At 35.1% G+C, this 22814-nt stretch overlaps 2 protein-coding genes across 2 annotated transcripts in view; one reads left to right on the top strand and one right to left on the bottom strand.

Annotated features, from left to right (window-relative positions):
* The window catches only part of LOC131197679 (uncharacterized), a 208153-nt gene that overhangs the window by 39705 nt on the left and 145634 nt on the right, over window positions 1–22814 (top strand). The window lies entirely within an intron of this gene.
* On the bottom strand, window positions 13346–14356 carry NEUROD6 (neuronal differentiation 6). The gene has a single exon (XM_058182032.1). The coding sequence runs from the start codon at window positions 14354–14356 to the stop codon at window positions 13346–13348; it is 1011 nt and encodes a 336-aa protein (XP_058038015.1).

Raw genomic sequence — 22814 nt, 5'->3', positions numbered from 1 at the left:
GAGTTTAGCGCCGAGTAAGATTTCTATTGCACAGGTGGTGGGGAGGGAAAAAACTAAAGCTAAGCTAAAAACTTCAGCCAAATCCTTGTATTCTATGGATATGTCCTCGGTTGGCATGGCGTGACCAGGCATGGCTGTTTCTTGGTGCTCTGCCCACTCAGTTTCTTTATGTGGATTCTCGGCAAAAGTCACGTCCATCTGAAATTTTATGATGCTTTGTTTCCAATTAATTTTGAGGTTCCATTTTTTTCAGCCATGCAAGGCCCAAAACTAAGGGCCATTCCATGTCAGGTGCCACTATAAATGTAAGTATTTCCTCATGGCTCCTGATGTCTATTTGTAGAGGCTCAGTGGCAAAAGATGCTGGCTCCCCCCTGCTATTGACCCATCTATTTGGCAGAAAGTGGGGTTTTTCAGCTTTCTTACGTTAATCCTCAACTTCCCTACTAGGGTTTGACTGATCAAGCAACAGGTGCATCCTTAGTCCATTAAAACTGAGATATTTATCTCCCTGACCCGGTTTGGGATAAATAGTCTTAAGGAGTGGGTAAGCGGTTTAATTGGTTTGCTTACCAGTGGTTCATCTTCTGGATCACTTCCGAATGAGTGTGATTCTCCTGCTGAGATGCCAGAGTTTCCTCCCCAAAGGGGTGGTGGTGGAAATTCTGTGATCTCCCTGCTTCTCTTTCCTGCGCTGGGCAGGTTTCGCAAGTCCCCCCTCTGGTGGGCGTTCTAGTTTCTGGGCGGGTATTTGCGAATAACACTCTGCAGCTTGGTGCCTCTCTTTTTCACATTTGAAACAGGCTGAGGATTTTGGAGAAAATGCGGTTTGTGGTTTGAGGAGCTGTTGCTTCCATTGGGGTGGGGATTTCTTCCACACTTGCCCCATTCGGTACTGGTTTTTGGCCATATCGATCACGGCTTCTTCAGTGGTGAGGTACCACTCATGTAGGTTTCTGCAACGGATCCGCTCCCGCGAACTCTGCAAAGAACTCAAACAACGGCAAGACGAAGGTGAATCCAACCTATACATTGACTACTGTGCTGACTGCATTAAAAGAAAAACCTACAATCAATTGCCCAACATCCATCACCCAAAACATCCAACCATCCATTGTACAGAACTTTCATCCAAAACTAGGTACGCACGCCCCTTATTTCCTCTATACCAACCACTACAGAACCTAAATGCAAACTGATAAATGCAAGAAGCATTGTAAACAAAATGCCTGAATTTCTCCTCTTGTTAAATACTGGTACATTCAACATTATATTTGTATGTGAAACATGGCTGAACTCATCCCTCCCAGACTTCTTCATTTCAGACAGAGAATATCATGTTTTGTGGTCAGATCACGAAACCTGCAGAGGAGGTGGAGTGGCTATCTTTTACAAAAAGTCACTGAATCTAAAATAAAATAAAATAAAATAAATATTTTTTTAGGTGATTCGGTGCGCCTCAAGCCACGCAGTCATTGCATAGATCATCACTCAACCCATCCTTGGAACAGCTCACTAAAATATCCTCTGGTCAGTTCACACGATACGTGAGGTCCTGGAATTCTTCAATATACTCTGCTACTGGTCATTCCCCCTGCTTCACCACCTTAATGCAGTTGCATGCTTTGCAATCTGTGAGGGGGTTTCGAGCTGTTGTCTCAGGACCATCATGAACCAGTTGAAATCTCGCTGTTCTGGTGCATCGGCATTATGTAGGGTCACTATCCGTCTGGCAGTGGCTCTCTTCAGGGCTAGTGTCACAACCTACACTTGGGATCCTTGGGTTTGGAAATCATGCCCGTTCTCTTGCATGTAGATGAGCACGTGTGCCACAAAGAATCCTACTTGTTGTGGATTCCCATCAAACTTCACCCCAGTTTCTCTTTCCAGTTGCAGGAATTGGGGCTGGTTGGGAATGGGCACCAGTATGTGTGCTGCTGCCCAGAGGGGAGGGTTTGCTGGGTCTTCTTCTGCTGCTGCTGTGCCATCTCAATTGGCAGGCTCCAGAGGGGGGTGCCCCCCACCCGGTATCATCCATGGCTGCTGCCCTTTCAGCGCTCCTTGCCTGTTGTTCTTGCTCCCCTCAGATGTTGAGATTTTCTAAAGTTTTCATCACCAATCAGGTTATATGCCTCTTCAGACGATCCCCCCTCAGTGGTACTTCGGTTAGTTCCGCCTGGTCAGCGAGGGCTTCTAGCTGGTTTTTGGTTTTTGGTTACTGTGGCTGAGAGTAACTCCTCTGGTTCTCTTATCCCAGCTATATTTCTTCCTGATGCCAATTGACCAGCGGGGCTTTTTGGGATTCTCCAGGATTATCTCATTCTCTCCGATGGGGTGTGCAAAACAGGCATCTGGCTGGGTGATGGTTGATGTCTCCCCCACAGCATTCGGCTTCTCCCTGTTCCCTGCTTCTTTTGGACATGGTTTGCAAGGTCCCCTCGGTAGGGAGAAGATTGTTTCTCTGGGTTGACCATTTTGCAGATGTTGCTTTCTTTTTTTTTGTTTTTGTTTACATTTATATCCCGCCCTTCTCCGAAGACTCAGGGCGGCTTACACTTACACCCTTCTGTAAGGATTACCTCTCCCTCTACTTAAGAAAGTAAAAACTCTTGAAATGGAATATTTCAAAAGGAACCTTTTATTAAGCAGAAGTGACAGCAATGGATTCAAAGCAATGTCTGAATACAAGACAAGTAGGATTAAAGCAGTAGAGACCCATCCCTTTAGTCAGAATGCAGATTTTAGCCAATATACAAGTGTGAAGATGTTTTCTTTACCAGCTGCCCTGAGAACCAGATAAGCATGCATTCCCATTGCTATCCTCCATTATCCTTTAAACTGAAACAGCCTACATGGCCGTGATAAACATTTGCCAAAAGTAAGGAAATCTCAGGGTGCTTCAGCGCTAGGATAAGGTTGTAAAATAACTGTTGACACAGGCAATGCTAATAAATTGAATCCAAGCCCCCCGCCCCACAATTCTCCCAATTGAATGGCAGTATCACTTTTAGGGATCTGACACCCAGTGCTATTTTACTTTGTACAATCAACAAGAGAGATTGAAGAACAGAAATTGCAGAGACTGAATTGCATTGAGTTTATTGTTTTGCCAGTCCTTTCCTGTATAACTGTATAACTACTCTGGACATTTCTGGGAACAGCATTGATGATCAGTAAGAATCTTGTAGCACCTTGCATTTGTTATGGGCAACATACTTCATGATAAACAGGATATTATCTTGAAATAGGAGTTCAGATTAAGATGTATATGCCTTTCTCTGAATAATTTTTCTGTGCTATTTTTTAGGAACTGGTCTATAGTGTGCAAAAACCCACAAATGATTTATTAAGTACAAAACTCTTAATTGGTAAAGTTCAAAGAGGATTCTACTTGATTATTTTTCATGGATCAATCTAATCACGTGTGGAAATAACTTAAAGGAAAGGGCTGGGGAGAAAACAGAAGGGAGAGGAATGGTTTAGTATTTCCCTTGTCCATTTCTCCTCATGTTCAAATAAGCTTAGTAAATACAGTTTTGGGAGTACAGACTAACAAGAACAATAGGCACTTCTGCTTTAATAGCAGTCTTCTCAATGTATAAAGAGCACTGCCAAATAGGCAAAGGAGAATGAGGCAACCATGTGTATATTAGATTATTTGGGCAACTCTGAGACTCATCTACAAACAGCAGCTGTTGAATCATGGCAAAATGTAATCGAGAGCCATTGAGATCAGTGGGATAATTTATCAGTGAATCCAATGGTAGTCTGATTAACTTCAAGATGTCCGCTGCACTTCCCTCTAAAGTCAATAGCATTCCAACCACTTGGATTAATGGATTCTCTGCTGAGCAATAACAAAACAGATAGCATCCACATTTCTTTTCATGATTTGCAAATATTTATCTTATATCTGTAATAAATACTTCCAGTCTTACTGTGCTTATTCTGTTGATGGCTCAGCAGAATGACCAGGATTCTAAAATTGCTGCCATATGGAATCTTAGTGTGCTTATTAAATTTTGTACAGCGGTGTTAACAGCAGTTTGATTTGCAGCTGCAAGTAATAAATGAATTATATTAATTTTGTAGCTTCAAGCTAATTTTTCCAGAATTACATTTTAATAACCAACATCATGTTTACTAGTAAAGTTTAAATACAGTTGTGTCTGTATATGTGTGTGTGTAATTATAATTTTAAGACCTCAGATCTTATTTAATAATCCCCTCATTCATTAAAAAAGGCTAAAAAAATGTTTTACATTTGCTTTGAAGACTTAAAGCTAAATTACTTCTGTGTATGTGAATAATAGAAGTTACATTTATAATGGAAAAGCTTGAAAATATAATATGCTTTGTGCTACAAATTGCTCAGGCTTCTGTGATGCTACATTGACCCTACACTTCTAGATCATGGGTGTCAAACTCACATCATCACAGTGGTGTCACATGACGTATTGGGACTTTTTACCCCTTTACTAAACCCGGTGTGGCCATCACGTGACACATCTGGCCCACGGGCTGGGAGTTTGACAGCCCTGTTGTATACCTAGGTTTTCGTAGAACTCATGTCCTCCTATATAAATGTTTAACTTGGATGATTAGATATTGATTCTCCATTCACACATTCTTCCTTCAAGCAGCTACAATCATAGGAAGGAAAATATGATTTGCACTCATTGCTCTGTGACCTGTCCATTAATCTACTCGTTGCATTAATAGGTTAGAAAGGAAAAGTATCTGAATGAAGAAAAATAGGTCTTTAGAGGTCTAAAATTACAATTTCCAACTGGCTCAGCTGCCGTGATCAATGATAAAGGATGCTGATCTATAGTTCAGCAACATCATCTCTGATACCTTTAATTGAAAAGAAAACATTATGCAGCTTTCAGTTGTATAAAAGCATAATGGGTGACTAGGTTATCTAAATGAATGAATTTACAGAACTGTTTTTGTGTTAAATTTTATGCATAGGATAGGCATTTCCACTTTGGGGTATTCTCTTATGCCCCACTTTGGGGCATTTGCTAACTCTCTGTCCCAACTGAAAGGAATTTGTCAAAGCCTTTTAAATTATGGGTGCCATTTTGTGGGATTATTCAAATATCATCTTCATCTGGCACATGCTATCAGGTGTGGTACAAAATGCTGTACAAATATTAAATGCACTGATAATGGTGATGGTATAGTACAAATGTTACAGCTCTGAAGTTGTAACTTAATTTTAGATCTAGTATCTTTTTATTGTTATACTGCATAAACAATGAAGTTTTTCTAGCAATTACCAGGTTGAATGAAAACAGTTTAAGGAGGCGGCTGCTAGACTGATGGCAGACATCACCTGCCCCCACTTTCTTCCTGCTCTCCATGCATCCAGCTTTTTATGATCATATTGATGTACTCTCATTGTTTTCTTTTTCATTATTTATTTTATTGTTCTATGTTTCACTTCTGTTTTGTTTACACTGTTTTCATTTCTTCGTTTTTATTGTTGTTAAGCCACAGCAAGATACACAACAAATAAATTTAACAAACAAGTTCAATTTTAAGGGCAGAATTAGGTTTCCTAATAGGGATAAGCAAAAAAGGGGAAGGGTAATAGAACTGAAAATTCAACCCAGTCTCAGGTTTGAGAAATTTTCTAAGTTTCTCCTTATTTCTCCTTATTAAACTCCCTGTTTCCTCCCTGTCTCTTTAATCTTTTATTTACTTGGGGAAGGGGGAGCAACAGCTATGGTAATTGTTGTGCTGATTAATGAGGAGAAAATATAGACCTAATATGTTTAGGTTTTCATATGCCTATTAGAATCAACTTAAGTATGTACAAATTATCAATTTTTTTGGAAAGCCTTTGTTCTACAATATAATTCAAAACCAAGCCAAAGAATGGGACAGATAAAAAAAACAATACAGTACTCCACCTATTTTAAAGATGAATTCCTACTGCTCAGTCTTGAAATAAAGATTGTAGAGTTAATGTTGGTTCTGGGAAACATCTGGAGAATGTGAAACTTTCATCTTTTATACAAGGTTTTAGTTGTGAAATATAAATATTTACTTCTCTTTGTGTTAGATTTCATTGTAAAGAAAATTAATTAATTATTAATATATATGTAGTTTGTAAATTTAATTAATTGAAATTAATTAATTATTGGATTAATTAAAGTAAAAGATCTTTGAGGCATGGATCCAGTAATTTAACCAAAGAATCCAAAGGTCAGCCCCATATAAATTCTGGACATGTTCATTTATCACATACCCCAACATTAATTCCTGATGTATTCAACTTGTCCAAAGATGATAATTATAAGCAATATTTTATAATTTACATTGTCCACTTAAATCAAATAAAAGGCTGAATCTGTAATAAATTCATTAGTTGTTTAGTAACTATCAGGAAGACTATTTTTGCATCTTATTCAATGAACAGAAGGCTATTTGGAAAAAGTCAGGGGAATATTTCTGCCCTAATTCATTTCCTATGCTAAAAATAAAAACTATTTGCTTTGTCTTGATAAAAGTAACATTTAACTGACTAATTAATTGTAATCTTCTGCATTTCAATAATTATGTTTTCAGGAACATAACAATCAGAAATAATTTAAAATGTAGGTTGTTAATTATTTAAGTGTGTGGATTACTTCATAGATGCTTCTAGGGAATACTATAGCTGATATATAACAAATTAGTCTAGATTGAGAAAGAGGAATCTGTTGACATCACAATATTTTTGTATAACAAGCAATATGCTTTTAATTGTCCTGGATCATCAAATCAGTTCTTTATTTTCTCAAGAAAGCATCCTAAAACCTCCATATTGGAGAAAAAATCTTCATAATTAGTTCTTTCAAGTATTATATGCCCTCCGCATTCCTGTTAAAGCCCCTGCCTCTAAAGGCTGGCTGTTTCAGAAAACAAGATGAAATGAATGCATGGAAAATAATCATCAGTACTCTTTGCAAATAATCAGTGATTGGTATGAGTGAATTTTTCCAAGTACATTTTATAGCTGGGGAATTTACCTGGAGGAGCTTTCTGGGATATTTTGTATAGTAAAGTTGTGCCCTGCTATAATCTGGTCCCTGCAGGCTTTTTTATTTATAGGTTTAAATGTTGCTCTTATAGGAGACTTCAGTTTTTCTTTTTAATTTTCCTGATGCACAATATGTTATTTCATATATTATTGGATTCTGTTCATTTCTAAAGCAGAGGTAATTTGAGTTTACCATCATAGAATAAACAGCAGAGTGGGTTTTTTGTTTTTTTTAAAAAACAGTTCTCCATGATCTGCCAATTAGGATTGCATAATAGCTTCATGGGACAGATATGAGCTGATTTGGGCTTCCCCAAGTTTTCTTCATTTTAGCAAAGACCTTTTAAGGGACGTGCATAAGAGCACAAGTGTGCCTACCGTTCCTGTCCTATTGTTTCCTTTTGTTATATCCAATTAATATGGTTATTATATACTCATGCTTATATTTATGCTTATATATTGTTTAGTTATTTCATGCTTATGCTTATATATACTGTGTGACAACATAAATAAATAAATAAAAGAAAATAAATGACTAGTATTTTTCATCCCCTAACTTCTCAACAAATTTTAAAACATGCCCAGCATTGACCAAACCTGCTTTGACAATGCAGATTAATTTGAATAAACCTATATGAGTATATTCATGTGTATGTACTTGGAAATCTAGAGATCAAGGAAAACCCATCAGCCAGCCAGTGTTTGTTGTTTCTGGGTTAGATAACTGCAGGGCAATCTGTACAATTATTTCAAGCTGGCCAATAATTTGCTCTCTCCCTAAAAATCTGTTCCCCTTTTCACAAAGCAATAAGTAACTTGCTAGTTTTTCTTTTTTTTATGTTCTATTTAAATATATGCATTTGCAAATGTTTTTCCATTGCTTTGTAACAAATCTCAGAGGGGAAGCTGTGTGATGGAGATGTTGATTGTTAAACAAAATAGTGAACAAATGTATTGAGAACTCTCAAGCATTTTCCAATGTTAATCCACTGTTTATTTATTTATTTATTTATTATTTAAATTTATATACCGCCCTATCTCCCGAAGGACTCAGGGCGGTTTACAGGCATTTAAAAATAGATAAACACAGTCTAAAAACAATTAAAAAACTTATTCTAAAAGCCTAAATTAAAAATATGAAAATAAAACCCAATTTAAAACCCGTAAATTAAAATCTAGCTCAGTCCTGCGCAATTAAATAAGTATGTTTTAAGCTCGCTGTTGCCTTCCAAATTTCTGTTATTTGTAAAGCCATACATTGGGGCATCTTGTAATGCCTTTTTGGATACCTTTTCTTAATCAGCTGGGAAACTAGCAGAAGCAGGAATGCTTATCGTTATTACCAGTGGATCACCCTTAAATCACAAGTCATTGGATTCTTGCTATTTCTGAAATAGCCTTTGTTTAAAGATAAAATGGCATTAGCACAGGGACAAGTCACAATTATAATGCCCCTGTAGCAATGTTGCAAGATTGACCAGGGCCATGACACAATGTAGCCTGGAAGGGAAAAAAAGTCTGAGACAGTGGTTTCCTTTTTGTTATTGTTCCTATTATATAGATATTTTATTTTTAAAAAGGTAAAAAAAACAACCTTTGAAACTCAACGGTTTAAAATATCACCAGTCAATCAGTTAAAATAAGTAGTCATTTTAGACAATGCTGCCAATATTTGACCAAGGAAATGGTCAACTGGGTATTTAAAAAGTTCTTATTTTCTACAATCGAGACTCAAAGTTGGATCAACCATTCATCTCTTTATATCCTGAATGCGAAATTATTTTAAATAAATAGCAAACTTTGGAGATGTGTAAACGAGAACATAATTAAGGCATGGGGGGAAAAAATCATTTTTAAGACTATGAATCTAACACAGTGGTAGTCAACCTGGTCCCTACCACCCACTAGTGGGTGTTCCAGCTTTCATGGTGGGCAGTAGGGGTTTTGTCCAATACTGAAGTATTTTCCTTTTTTAAAATTTAATTAACTTTTTAAAAAATTTTCAGAGCATTATTTAAAAACATTTTCATTAGGTTTTCAGAAAATTCACTGTGACAATTTAAATTTCTGAAAATATACTATTTGTATCACCCACGCATAAGTTTAGTTCACATTATGTAAGTGAAACTAAATGGCACTATAGTGCGACCGCAAACAAAGGAGCCTCATTCCAGAATAGCTCGTGCATTTCTCCCCGAACCGGTGGGCGGTTAGAAAATTATACTATTAACAGATATACAAAAGTGGTTGGTAGGTATAAAAAGGTTGACTACCCCTGATCTAACATAACTCAAATATGATTGGGGGACAGACTAGAACAGTTTATACAATTTTGAGGAGAGTTGTTATTGGTTCCAATTACATCTTTCATCTTATTACAAGTGAGCTATATGTCATCCCACATTATATCTTAGAGCTTCCACCATAATAATGAACCTCATATCCCCTTCCATGACATATATTTAATTTACATTGCACAAGGCTTACTAAAGTAACTAATGTCATATTTAGTTTGCCCTTAAGAGCAAGAGGGCAAGAGATTGGGTTTTGTTTTGTTTTTTGTCCTGATTTAGTGGCAACTAAAACTCTACTGAAAATAAACATTATTGCAATGGTAACCTTTCCTGGAAATGGGTCTGAAAATGGAGAGATTGGAAAAACTATATATCCACTGCACTGGAACAACTCTGAGTGGCTCAAAAAAATGTCACTTAATGGGGCCCTCTTGTTTTACTGTTTTTCTCTTTTTCAAAGTTATATAAAGGTAAAGGTAAAGGTTCCCCTTGCACTTACATGCTAGTCGTTGCCGACTCTAGGGGGCGGTGCTCATCTCCGTTTCAAAGCCGAAGAGCCAGCGCTGTCCGAAGACGTCTCCATGGTTGTGACATGACTCAACGCCAAAGGCGTATGGAACGCTATTACCTTCCCACCAAAGGTGGTCCCTATTTTTTCTACTTGCATTTTTACGTGCTGTCGAAACTGCTAAGTTGGCAGAAACTGGGACTAGTAACAGGAGCTCACCCCATTACACATCAGCACTAGGGATTCGAACCGCCGAACCTCCGACCTTTCGATCAACAAGCTCAGCTGTCTTAGCCCCTGAACAAATATATCCCTGGACAAATATATCCCTGGACAAATCTATTAAAGAGGCATCCATCAGTAGCAATTTGTCATGGTGGTTTAATATCAGTTCTGTACATCATCCAAGTCAGCCTGCTCTTACACCTGGTGAATGTTTGAAAGCATGTATATATGTATCTGTAGAAATTTGGCATACTTTTGTCCAATTATATATACTTAGTCATGAACTTAAAGGGATTCAGATGAATGAATAAAGGGTTCAGACTGATTCTCCTTTTGTCAAACTCTACATATTCAACCAGATTCAGGAAGGATATGCATATTTGCATTAGTTTGAATATGGTCCACTTCTGCATGTTGTAAGAACCTTCTTTAATACAACTTTGGATTTTGCTGAGCAATATGAGCCAGGTGAAGGAAAGCATGCCTCTTTTTCATTCTCTATCTGATTGTGTAAAAGCTAATGCAGTTTTATCGACAACCTACCATGAAATCCTGCACAATATGTTTAGTTGAGTACCTCAACACAACTTAGAGAAGCAATAGTAATTAATAGTGACTGAGAAATTCATTCTATGTGGTTTCCCCCCTATATATTTATTCAGTTGGCACCCCTAAAATGTAACGTATATTCTGATTCTTCTCATTTGATATTTTTTTCTCAAGCGATGCTAGCTATTGACAATTTTACATCTATATTATTCCTGATCATCTCAGCCAAGTTCCATGCAAGATTTTTTCAGTTTAAAAAAATGTAGTTATTAACACTTTTTCAGTATGATATGCTGCATATTAAAGTCCCAGTTAGCACTCATTTTCGCCATATGTTGAGCATATTGAGTGATTAACCTTACATTACTGATAGATGCTTTTAATCACCTCAGAAATAATACTTTTCATGGAGTCCATCCAGATGTAATCAAGTTCAGAAATGACTCATTGAAATCAATTGGGTGAATAGATATACCTAATAAGTTCTATTGATTTCCATACACACTACAGAGTGTACTGTAGGCATGCTCAGACATTAAATGTCAGGCAGAAAATACATAGGGTAATGTATGATGGAACCAGATTTTAGAGGTTTATTTAGCTGATGACAACTAGCAGTAAGAACTGCTCTTTTAAGAAGAACAAAACCACTAGTAACTATAATGTACATGGGTAATTGTTGAGCTACCTTAGAAGATGCCCTAGACTATGTATTTTACCCTTCAGGAGTCAGATAATTTCATTTCCTAATTTTGATTCTAAAAAGTACCTACCAGAAATATATGGGATTTTTCCTGGGTTGTATTCTTGTATAAAATTCTGAATTTCCTTCCTTACAAATATAGGGACGGAAATGAGTCTTTTATATGGAAATGCAATATTAAGTATTCTTTTTCAGAAAACACATTCAAGCAGTGCAAACAATAAAAGTCAGCTTCTTTTCTCAAGTAACCCCAGTGAAATATCAAAAACTGTGAGCTTGTGTTTATGTAAAGACTACTGTGGCATAAGAATTGTTACTGCTTTGAGACAAAATAATATACCATCAAAGTAAACAAAAGGCATTGACTTGGAGCACTCTTATATGACAGTGAAATCCCCTTTGAAAATTAATAGAATATTTTTAAAAATAAGTGAAGTGTTGATGATGGGAAACAGGGTGTGCCACAACCTTTGATTTCAGATTCAAACACATTTGCTGGAACGTATGCAACAACATGTCCTCATACTGCTTTTTATAAATGTTTATCTTTTTTTGTAACCTCAAAAGCTAGGTGTGGAAAATATTTAGGTGTTCCCACAGTCTTACCCTTATTTCATTGAATGAAGCTTAAAGCCTTCAATAGTTTGGAAAAGGGAAGGGAACACCTTTTCTCATATCAGCCTCTCTAAGCCATAAATTCTTTCTCCAACTTTCTGTTTCTTCAGAGTCACATTATATACCCACCATACAAAAGGGCTTTCTTAGTAGGACTATATGTCTATGATTGCCATACTTGCCTATTGCCTCAGTTGCTATCTTTTTAAGATTACAAAAAATGTATCTTAACTGATTCAAATATTTTGGTTAATTGTAAAATATTTGAACTTCACAATGAGGAACTAAGACTTTATTAGCTCTTGATTTATTTTAATTCTAAAACTGTAATCTGCTGTAATCCTACTCATGCATTGTATCTCTGTACATAATTTGCCATACTTAGTACAAATCAAGTTTGTAGCAAGAATTAAAAAAGCAATCCTTGAAGAATTACACCTACAAGGACTTCCAGTCATTCATCAGCTTTATAGAGTTTACTTTTATTGCCAAGCCTTAGCACTCTGATTTAAATGCTCTGACTTCATTTATTTCATAGGATGTGACTTAATGATTGATTTATATTAGTAAATATTAACATTTTTAGCCTGTGAAAAGAAACATCCCACAGAAAGAAGACAGCAATAGTCCACTGATGTGACCATATGATTTTAGTATGTCATAACTGATGTCATGATCAAAAACACAGTTATACAAAGTAAAGGCAGAATAATACAAAAGAAGTGCTATGTGAGTTTTATATTAAACTGTATGCAAAACTAAAAAAATCAAGAATTATAAGTAGCTCCAGCCAGCAATTCTTTCAGATTTCAACTGGAAAACAGTGTTACCCTCTATTTTATTTAGATGCACTTTGCTTAGATTTTTTTTGCATAGCTTAAAATATTGCTGCACCATGTCTTTCATGTCTCATGATGCTTGCAACAGTTTTCCTGAAAAAAAAACCTCCAAAAATTTAAAATAAAAATTTACTTCTTCCCCAATACATAATATATCATTTCTAATTTTTATATCATTGTAAACTCATCAGATCTGAGCAGCATGCATTCATATAATGACTGTACAATTTAAACAGAGTTGCAGACTTTCTACAATGTAAGTTTAATCAGCTCAACCATTTTTATATCAACACACTGCTTGACAAAATCAAGCAACTGTTAAGGAAAAAAAATGAAATTATTATTAAAAAACATTGAAAACAAAATTTCACAGTGCTTACCAGGATCCAAGCTGGATTAAATATAAAATCAGTAAAATTATTCTTATTTATTATTATTGGTTCTACATAGAAACAAACACTTTTGAACCTAGCAAACAGATTTTTAATAGAGTTGCATCAATTAACTAGGGCACAAGCATCTGCTTTATCTTAATTAGACAGAGAGGTGAATGACCACTGTTTATTTTCACTTTCCTCATTAATTATGAAAAACTGCATTTAATTCATCTTGCATGGTGAGTGACTGGCTGCGCAGATGTAGGTCGTAAGGGAAGTGACTCTCTGTAGGCAACCTGAATACAGAACTCTGCCCAAGGGGAGCCCTGGGTGGCACTGCACAATAATGCATGCCATAATTGTAGTTTTTGCTATAGTCCAAACCTTCTTCTTGCTTGAGGGAGAATATCCCATTATAGTTAATTGGGGGAGGACTTAAGGGGCCTTCAAACTGTGGGCTTGAACACTCAGGAGATGTGCTTTCATAGAAAGATTCATATGGGCTGCAATAATTGTAGGGTTTCATGGACTTGGAACTGTCAAACGTTCCATGACCTGCGGGAGTGTTCAGATCTGGGCTGTGATAGGGTGGGTAGAAAGTAGAATAGGGAGATCTGGTGTGATGGGCCGTTTCTCCTGTCTGACCCATTAAGAAACTTCTGGCATTCAGCTGTAGACATCCTGCCACCAAGTTTGTTGTTGGCTGGGAGAGACCTTTGCACAAGTTTTGGACAAATGACAGCAGATCAGGCCTCTTGCCAATTCGTAAGATTTCTGAAAGAGCCCATATATAATTTTTTGCCAGCCTTAAAGTTTCAATTTTAGACAGCTTTTGTGTTTTGGAATAACAAGGGACCACTTTCCTTAAATTATCCAGTGCATCATTCAAGCCGTGCATTCTATTTCTTTCCCTGGTATTTGCTTCCTGACGCCTAAATTTAACTCTATCCATTCTCATCTTGGTCATTTTTTTTTTCCGAAGAGTTCTCCTCCTGGGCAAACCATTTTCATCCTCTTCCTCTCGGTCATCTATTTCCTCTTTTTCTGTGTATTCTGCTGGAGATCTTTCAAAATTTGTTCCTTGGTGCATAATCTGTTTTACAAAGATTTCTGGCTTTTTAATTTGCTTTTGGTCTTCATTTTCTCTGGAAAGATTTCTGCAGATCTGGGACTCTTGCATTACAACAGATTCGTCAAACGGTAGCGTTAACATGATGTTATAATTTTATGTTACCTGAAAGAATGCCAATAGATGGTTTTTAGTGTGTGTCTGTGTGTGTGTGTGTATGTATGTATGTATATACACATATACTCATATACATACACTATATATATATTCTTCTATATATTCCAAATGTCCCCTCATTATATATAGTTATTTGCTATCTTTACAAATTAATTTAATTCAAATATATAGATTCAAATGCAATAGAACAATCAGAACAAAACAATGACTTTTAATACTTTTTAAAACTACTTTCCCCTTTTATAAGTTTTTTAAGAACTTACAATATTCTTAAAAAACCATTTAATATGAATTTAATATAAAATAATAAGATAACATGCATACATTTGAAATATCTGATGATTTTGACTATTAAAAAAGACAATAATTTTCAAACTTAAAACATTTTAAGATGATGGGAAAAAAATCAACTTTTATATTACAACATTTTTCATATATTTTTCTACAAATCTTCACAATAAAGCTAAATTAATCGGAAGAATTAAAATGTAAAAGAAGGCAAGCGAATCATTCAATGACTTAATTAAAGTGAAGAGGGAATTTTTAATGATCAGTATGAAAATGTGTGATACACGGATTATTATTATTTTTCTGGTAAAGTAGGTCTAGAAAAGTATATTCACAGAAAGCATTTGGCAATACATTTTTTTGTTCTTTCTTTATTTTAAAATGATAGACTAGAGAACCTAAACATTTTTTCCAGTTCTACAATAAAGGTATTTGGTGTTCCCCCCCACCTTTTCAATAAAAATAAAAATAAAAAAGAGGCAAACCTAAGTCTGTTCACACTTTACTGTAGCATCTGTGTTCTTCAAGGAGCAGACGTTTCCCTCCAGCTAATATTTGACAGGAATGGTTTCAGGATTCTGACTGCAATTGTGCACGTGTGTTCTGAATCCGGAATGAAAAAAGGGGGGAGAAAAATCATTTGCTCCTCATTTTATTATTTCTGCCCCTGAGGTAACTTTTTAAAGAGCCTTTTAGATTTCTCTAATAGATAAGCACAAATTTACAAACAATTACGGAAGAAACCTTGACTCAGAGGCAGGTTTTTCAATTTAAAAAACTAAGCTAAACTAAGCCCACCATCAAAATATCAACTCTCAGTATTATCCATGCCATTCTGACAGTATTACATAATTGGTGAAAGTATGTTAACATTTAAAAAACAGGGAAACAGAAGCAGTAGCAAATAACATCATTGTAAAAATACAAGCTTTACTTTTTCTTTATATTTAAACTCTTGCATGCATGCTCAATGGCACCGCTTAAATACACAGACACAAGCACATAGAAATATTTATTTACTTGCATTACCTTGGCCTTAAAATTCTGATTCAATTAACAGATTTCATTTTATTGGTTCCTTCCAAATCTTTTCAATCTGAATGTCGCATCGTCTCCTGGAGTCTAGATCTGTGTATATGTGTACTATCTCATTGATCTCTAAAAAGTGACATTGATGCCAACTGCCAGAGCTGGTACCCATGCCATCTGCTGGTGACGTCACAGGGCAAAGAAAACCATGTGATCTTTCCTCCTGGGACCTTCATTCTGCACTGATCATCTGGCATCTCTCTAAGTGGGTACCAGCGTTCATGTATCAACACAGAAGGTTAGGCTGATCGGGGAGACAGAAAGCGGGGGGGGGGGAAACTATACCATCATTTTACATGCCGAAGTGAATTTTTGCGAGTTTTGTTGAACAGGCAGAAATGTCAACATTTCCCATTTATCTTTACCCACAGGTACCTCTGATTTTTTTTTTTTACTTGATAGTCTGTTGATTTTATTGCAAAAAGGATTTTTGGTGTCTTTGTGAGATAGTTATATACTCATATACAATGGCTATCGTACTTTTTTTCAATGAGATGCGTAAAACTGAAGAGGAAGAATTGTGCCAACCTGACAGAGATTTCAAGGATATTAGAAATTGTTTCTAACCTAACCTTGCTGGAGAAATTTCTCACTATGAGGCAAAAACAATTATTGATTCCAAATTGCTTATACTTATTTTCTCTGTACAGAACAATTCCCACCTCTTTTTAAGTACCTTTGGGGCATTTCTGATGGAAGGAGGGAAAAGGGGGTTCTAAGAAATTTCTCCAAATTAGTGTTTTTTTCTCAGTGCACATATACTGCTATTCTATAGTGTTTTCCCTTAAGACAACAACATGATGTACATACACAAATGGTTTTAATCTATATCAAGAGAGGCAGAGCAATTTTTTTCCAAGGTTTCTTTAACGGTCATCTTTGGAAATAATTAAAAAGTGATGTATATTTTTGCTTCTAATTATTTCAATATCCTAGCAGTTTATTTATCTTCGAAACACACACTCTCTCTCCCTCTTTTGCTGCTCGTCACACAATCCATGTTCATTATTTTTCAGTGTTCTGTTTTCTTCTCCAACTTTTCTCCCAATTTGTTTCATTAGATACAGCAGGCAAGAAACAGTTAAATCTGCCAATACAGCCAAAGATGCCAGAGTGTTACTGGTAAATTTCACTTTGCTTTTTCAGGAAAAACCATCTCCAAGAAGTCACATATAGTTAACTTTCTGGTTGTTATAGTTCTTTACATTGGTATCATGATTTTAATCATTCTTTGGCCACCAAATATTTATAGTTTATTTTTAATTCACAGTCAATTTAAGTTTCATGTTAGCGTAAGAACATATTACTATTGCAATGTTCTATTCCAACGGACTAATATTTTAAGAGAAATCAGGAAAAAAACCACTAAACAATCATGGCATCCTTTTCTAAATCTCTTAGTTAACTATTCCAGCATTTTCCACTTTTTTTAATTTCATGGAAAATGAAGGTAATTTCCTCAATCTAAATTAGGAATTATGTTAAAAAAGAAAAATTCTGTATCTAGTAAATAGGGAACAAGCTTTGATTTCACCTGGAGAATTTAAATAAATTCATTCCCATTTGCTCAGATTGAATATTGTATATCTCTATTGCCGAATAGTTTTTTCTTAAATACAATGGACTATTAAATCATATTTATGTAAAGAAAAAGATATATGAAAAATATGTTATTTTGGAAGGATCTTAAATCAAGATGTTATTTTAAAAATAAGTATGTTAATAATGAATAGGATTGTAAGTTTACAAACAATTGAAAAGTCAATGATTTTAAGAGTTGTTTTAAACAAAGCAGACACCATAAACAGTAAATCAACTATCAACTTTCCAATATTACAGTTGGAAAATGTAATATTCCAAATTTATATATATTTTCCTTCAACCTCTTTTTCCTTAAAGAGTTTCCTGTATAAAAGGATTGTGTTCATACTTCATATAGCAATTTCACTACACACACATACGAACACACATACATTTATTTCATGTTATTTTTATCATAAAAAGAATGTCAGTAAATCATAGAAAGCTCTGTTTTAACATTAAAGTTCACTGTCTGTTAAATCAATTGGCTTTTTAGCAATTTTCAAAGAAATTATTGCAATGCAAAATAGTATAATATTAAGATTTTAAAATCATGCACTCTGCACACCTAAGATTTTTGCCTACTAAGTTTTCTTTAAAAACACATTCTGCAGACAATACGCAGGAAAGATATTTAATTGAATGGAAAAAATGGATTGATTATCTACAAAACAGATATCAGATTAAGAAATATCAGATTGCCTTTGAATAATTAGAAAGTTATTTTATGTAATGGGGAGGGGGTTGGGAGACGAAAAGCTTTGGATGTGGTTATTTGGATTGGACTTTACCTTGATTGACCGGGAAGCGGTGGGGAGGGGGGTGTTTTGTTTTGTCTTTTTTTTTGGGAGGGAGGGGGAAAAAAGGGGGAAAATGTTTTTGTTTTTTTTAAAACTCTTTCAATAAAAAAAAAAAAAAAAAAAAAAAACACATTCTGCACCTCAATCCTAATATATTAACATTCATTCACATTTTACAACCCACCCAAGTCAAAAATATATTTAAAACAATGAAAAATATTTTTTTCTGAGGACTGTGATCTAGAGACATGGAGTCAAATATGTGGTAAGTGTAAACTATGTGCATAAGATGAAGAAGTTATATGCATAGCTGTACTTCCTTTGCCATGTGGCAGGCTAATGCAATGTTGAAATAGTAAATATTTGGAAGAAGACTATTAGCCGCTACTTCATCATTTTTTTTTTTCAAATATTGTTTTTCCACCATCCAGATTTAGAACCCTTGCAGCAGATATGCTACTAATTACATGATTTAAACCATTGTTAGCTGGTGAAGTGTCAGGGACAAGGAAACTGATAAAAAAGTTTTGGAAAATCTTGATGAAGGTTAAGCAGATGAAGAACATGTACAATAATTGAGTTCCCATAAAGAGTACTAGTATATTAAGATTGAAAAATAAGGCATATTTGTTGACGTTTTAGTGGTTGTGAGTAGGATGATAATTTAGGTATTGCTGAAATATTGTAAAGGAAGTGCATCATCCCAAAATGTGACAGAAGTTTGTAAAATATTGAAATCACTTTGAAAATAAAGCAAAATGTAAATAAAAATATCTCATACGTGTATTTGATGATGTTGGAGAGGGCTGTGCTCAGGTAACTTTGTGATTCTTTTCTACAATTCTGCACAATAATGTGTAGACTCATTTATGCTTACATTTGTTTCTAAATCAAACATAACAGTTGTAAAATTAGGGGTATCAGCATCTAATTCTGTTCCAATTCACGTAGAGATTTTGACATTGTGAACTGGGTACATTATCATTAAAAGTATAAATCCAATCGAGGTGGGGGTGGAGGGTAAGGGGGAGGGGAACCAGGGGGGATGAGGGTAGAGGATGGAGTGATGGTTAATGCAGGGATTATTGAAGATGTATAAATATAATTAATGTAGGGTCGGGTCTGCCCAGCTACCATTTTAGAATGGTGGGGAGGGAGAAAGGAGGAGAGAGTAGGAGGTAGGAAAGAGGAGAAGAGGGGTAGAAGAGGGAGAAGAGGAAGGAAGAGGGGTAGAAGAGGGAGAAGGAAGGTATAGAGTGCAGGGAGGAGAGGATGTAGATAAGAGAAAGGGAGGAAGGTCTGGAAAGTAGAAGAAGGTAGAAGAGGGAAGAGAGTTAAAAGGAGGGGGTGGTGACTGGGCAAGCCCGACTAATTGTATATGACTGTACATTGGATGAGTTGTTGGATATGAATGTAAAAATAAAACTTTTTATTAAAAAAAAGTATAAATCCAATGAAAAAATCTCTTTTCCTTTTTTATGAAACTTATATGACCATGACATCTTGGCCTTACCTTTTTATCTGCTAAAATTTTATAACTAGCTAACAAAATAGTTGTTTTTTCATCTGCAATGCAGGTGGATAATTTTAGAACTTGGTAATACAATGAATTGAAATACAAGATTTATTTTACGTTCAACTTTCTTTTCCATATTACTACTCAATGCCTTACATTTGCTTGAACATTTATCTTATATTAGAATAATAAAAGTATAATCAGCACAACCTCCTTGCACAAAATATATCTTCTGGTCCATATGCTATTTCATAATTTAAACTCATCTAATCATACCCGATTTGACAGCCAGGTTGGTATAGTGGGCAAGAAATTGGGAAATCATGAGTTCAAGCAAAGAAAAAAAAAGAAAAGATGGAGCAGGAAAGGGAGATCATCTTGAAAACATGTGACATTAATTACTCCGAGAGTTTCTCAGTACAAGACCTGTCTTCAAGAATAAGACTTCAACAAAGAATGAGGCAAAATGAACAACTTGCATGATGCGATATTTCTGCTGATATTGGTACCATGGCCAAAGTCCTCCCTTGTTGTTATGCATTCCTATCCCCTGGAGAATCTGCCAATTTCTGCTGTATGAAGAGAAAGGTCAGGATAGGCAACTTGCAACTTCTACCTCATGAACATCTCAGGTTATATACCAACGGGGAACCTATTGCAAGCATAATGAGCTCCTATTGAATAATAAGCAAAAAGCAGTATATGACTATACATGTACAAAGCAATGTTTCTTCAACGATTTAACTGATGCACCAGGAGGTACAGGAAACAAATTTGCTCTCAGCTTCTCACTAAATTTAGGGAAGATGCAAATGTTGCTATTGCTGTAGCATTATCTCATATGTCTGGTGTAAACACAGCCATTTAAGAATCAAAATACTCCTCAAAATGAATGAAAATGTTTTTGTAACAACAAAAGAACCTCAAATCCTGAAAATTGCTTAAATACGTGAAGCAATTGTCTGGGATGAAAATCCCATGATTAGAAAGGAGAGTAATGAATCTGTAGGTCAGCCACTTTGTGATATGTAGGAAAAATGAGGCCTTTGTGGGAATTTTAACAATTTGCTATGATGATTTTTATCAGCTTCTACCAATTGTGAAAAGAGAATATGATGTTGATATGGAGAATTCATGCACTGAAAATAATACCTGAGAAGTTTTATCAAGTTTCAACTGAAGAGAAATATGATTGATTGAGGGAGAAGAAAGATATTTTGAGTTCTTACTGGATGTTGGCAAGACAAAATTCAGAAAAATAAAAAAATGATGAAGTAGAATCAGCTAAAGATATGAGTCTGCCAGCAAGAACCATAGAAGAATATATAGATTATCTACCCAACCTTTGACAATCCTGAAAAACTGTTCTTTAGAAACTCTGTCTAGATTCCACTTGGTGAAATGATGAGAAAAATGAATTTACATGCATTAGATGCTTCCCTGGAATGCTGAGAAAATGAAAACTAAATGAACAAGAATTGTTAGCAAATAAATTAAGAACATCCAGGCAGAACTTTTTTGAAAATGCAAATAAACCAGAAAGATGCCTAGCATATAAAATAAAAAAAGAAAAAGAGAAGAAAAGAATAAAGTATTTATTAGATGAAAGGGGGAAATTACACTATAGTAATGAAGAAAAGATGAGAATAACTCAAAATTACTATGAAAAACTATACTGTCAGGAAGATATCTTGGAAGAAGAGAAAATAAAATATTTAGAAAACTCAGAGTTACCAAAAATATCGGAACAACATAAGGCATTGTTAGAAGAAAGAATAACAATGGTGGAATTGACTGAAGCAATTAAAAAAAAAAAAGCAGAAAGGCACCAGGACTGGGACCGGATGGCTTAACAGCCAAACTGTACAAAACTTTTCAAGAAATAATGAGTGTTGTAATGCTAGAGCTGTAAAATGAACTCCTAGATATAGGAAGAATGCCAGACTCATGGAGAGAGGCATATGTAACACTTATACCTAAAGAAGATGCAGATTTACAACTGATAAAAAACTATAGACCAATCTCACTATTAAATGTGGACTATAAGATCTTTGCTTCAATAATGGTGAATAGATTGAAAAGACTGTTAAATGAATTTATTCATATAGATCAAAATGGCTTCTTACCTAAGAGACAAATTAGAGATAATACTAGGATAATACTAAACGCGTTGGAATACTATGAATCACATCCAGAGAAACAAATGGTAATAATATTTCTAGACGCTCAAAAAGCCTTTGATAATGCCAATTGCCAAAAGCCAATTGTTTATGATAAAACAATTGGAGACAATGGACTTTGGGGAGAGATTTGTAAATTCTATAAAAACAATTTATGAGAAACAGTCCGCTAAGATAATGATAAATGAAGAGATGACAGGAAATGTTAAAATCAGGAAAGGTACAAAGCAAAGATGTCTGTTATCCCCATTGCTATTCATTTTGGCTTCAGAAGTGTTGAACAGGAATATCAGAAGAAATGATAACATTAAAGGAATAAAAGTCAAAAAAGAAGAATATAAATTGCAAGCTTTTGCTGATGATTTAGTATTTATTCTGGAAGAACCAATTACATCAGTTTCCAAACTATTAGAACAAATAGAGGCTTATGGAAAAGTGTCTGGATTAAAAATAAACAAGGAAAAAATGAAAATATTGATGAAAAATATGACAGAAACAGAAAAGAGAAATAATAAAGAGGTTCGATATTCAACTGGTGAAAAAAGTGAAATACTTAGGAATATATTTAACATCAAGATGTGTAACGATAAAAGGAGATAATTATTATGAACTGAAAAACCAAATTGAGAAGGATTTGAAGAAATGGAGAAATCTGCAACTTTCACTCATGGGGAGAATAGCAATTATAAAGATGAACATATTACCAAGACTATTATATCTATTTTAGACAGTACTGATAAAACTTGAAAAAACTTATTTTCATCATTTTAACAAGATAACAAGATGATTTATTTGGCAAAGGAAAAAAGCTAGATTTAGTTTAAAGATGTTGCAGGATATGAGGCTAGAGGGAGTATTTGGACTGCCAAATTGGGAACTATATTACCAGGCAGCAGCATTGACTTGGATGAAAGAATGGGTGGAACTAAGGAATACAAGATTACTGACTTTGAAAGGACATGATTTGCAAC

The sequence above is a fragment of the Ahaetulla prasina genome, chromosome 4, assembly GCF_028640845.1.
Source record: "Ahaetulla prasina isolate Xishuangbanna chromosome 4, ASM2864084v1, whole genome shotgun sequence".
Classification (NCBI taxonomy): domain Eukaryota; kingdom Metazoa; phylum Chordata; class Lepidosauria; order Squamata; family Colubridae; genus Ahaetulla; species Ahaetulla prasina.
The sequence above is the reverse complement of the archived record's forward strand: the minus strand, read 5'-3'. Positions and strand labels throughout refer to the sequence as shown.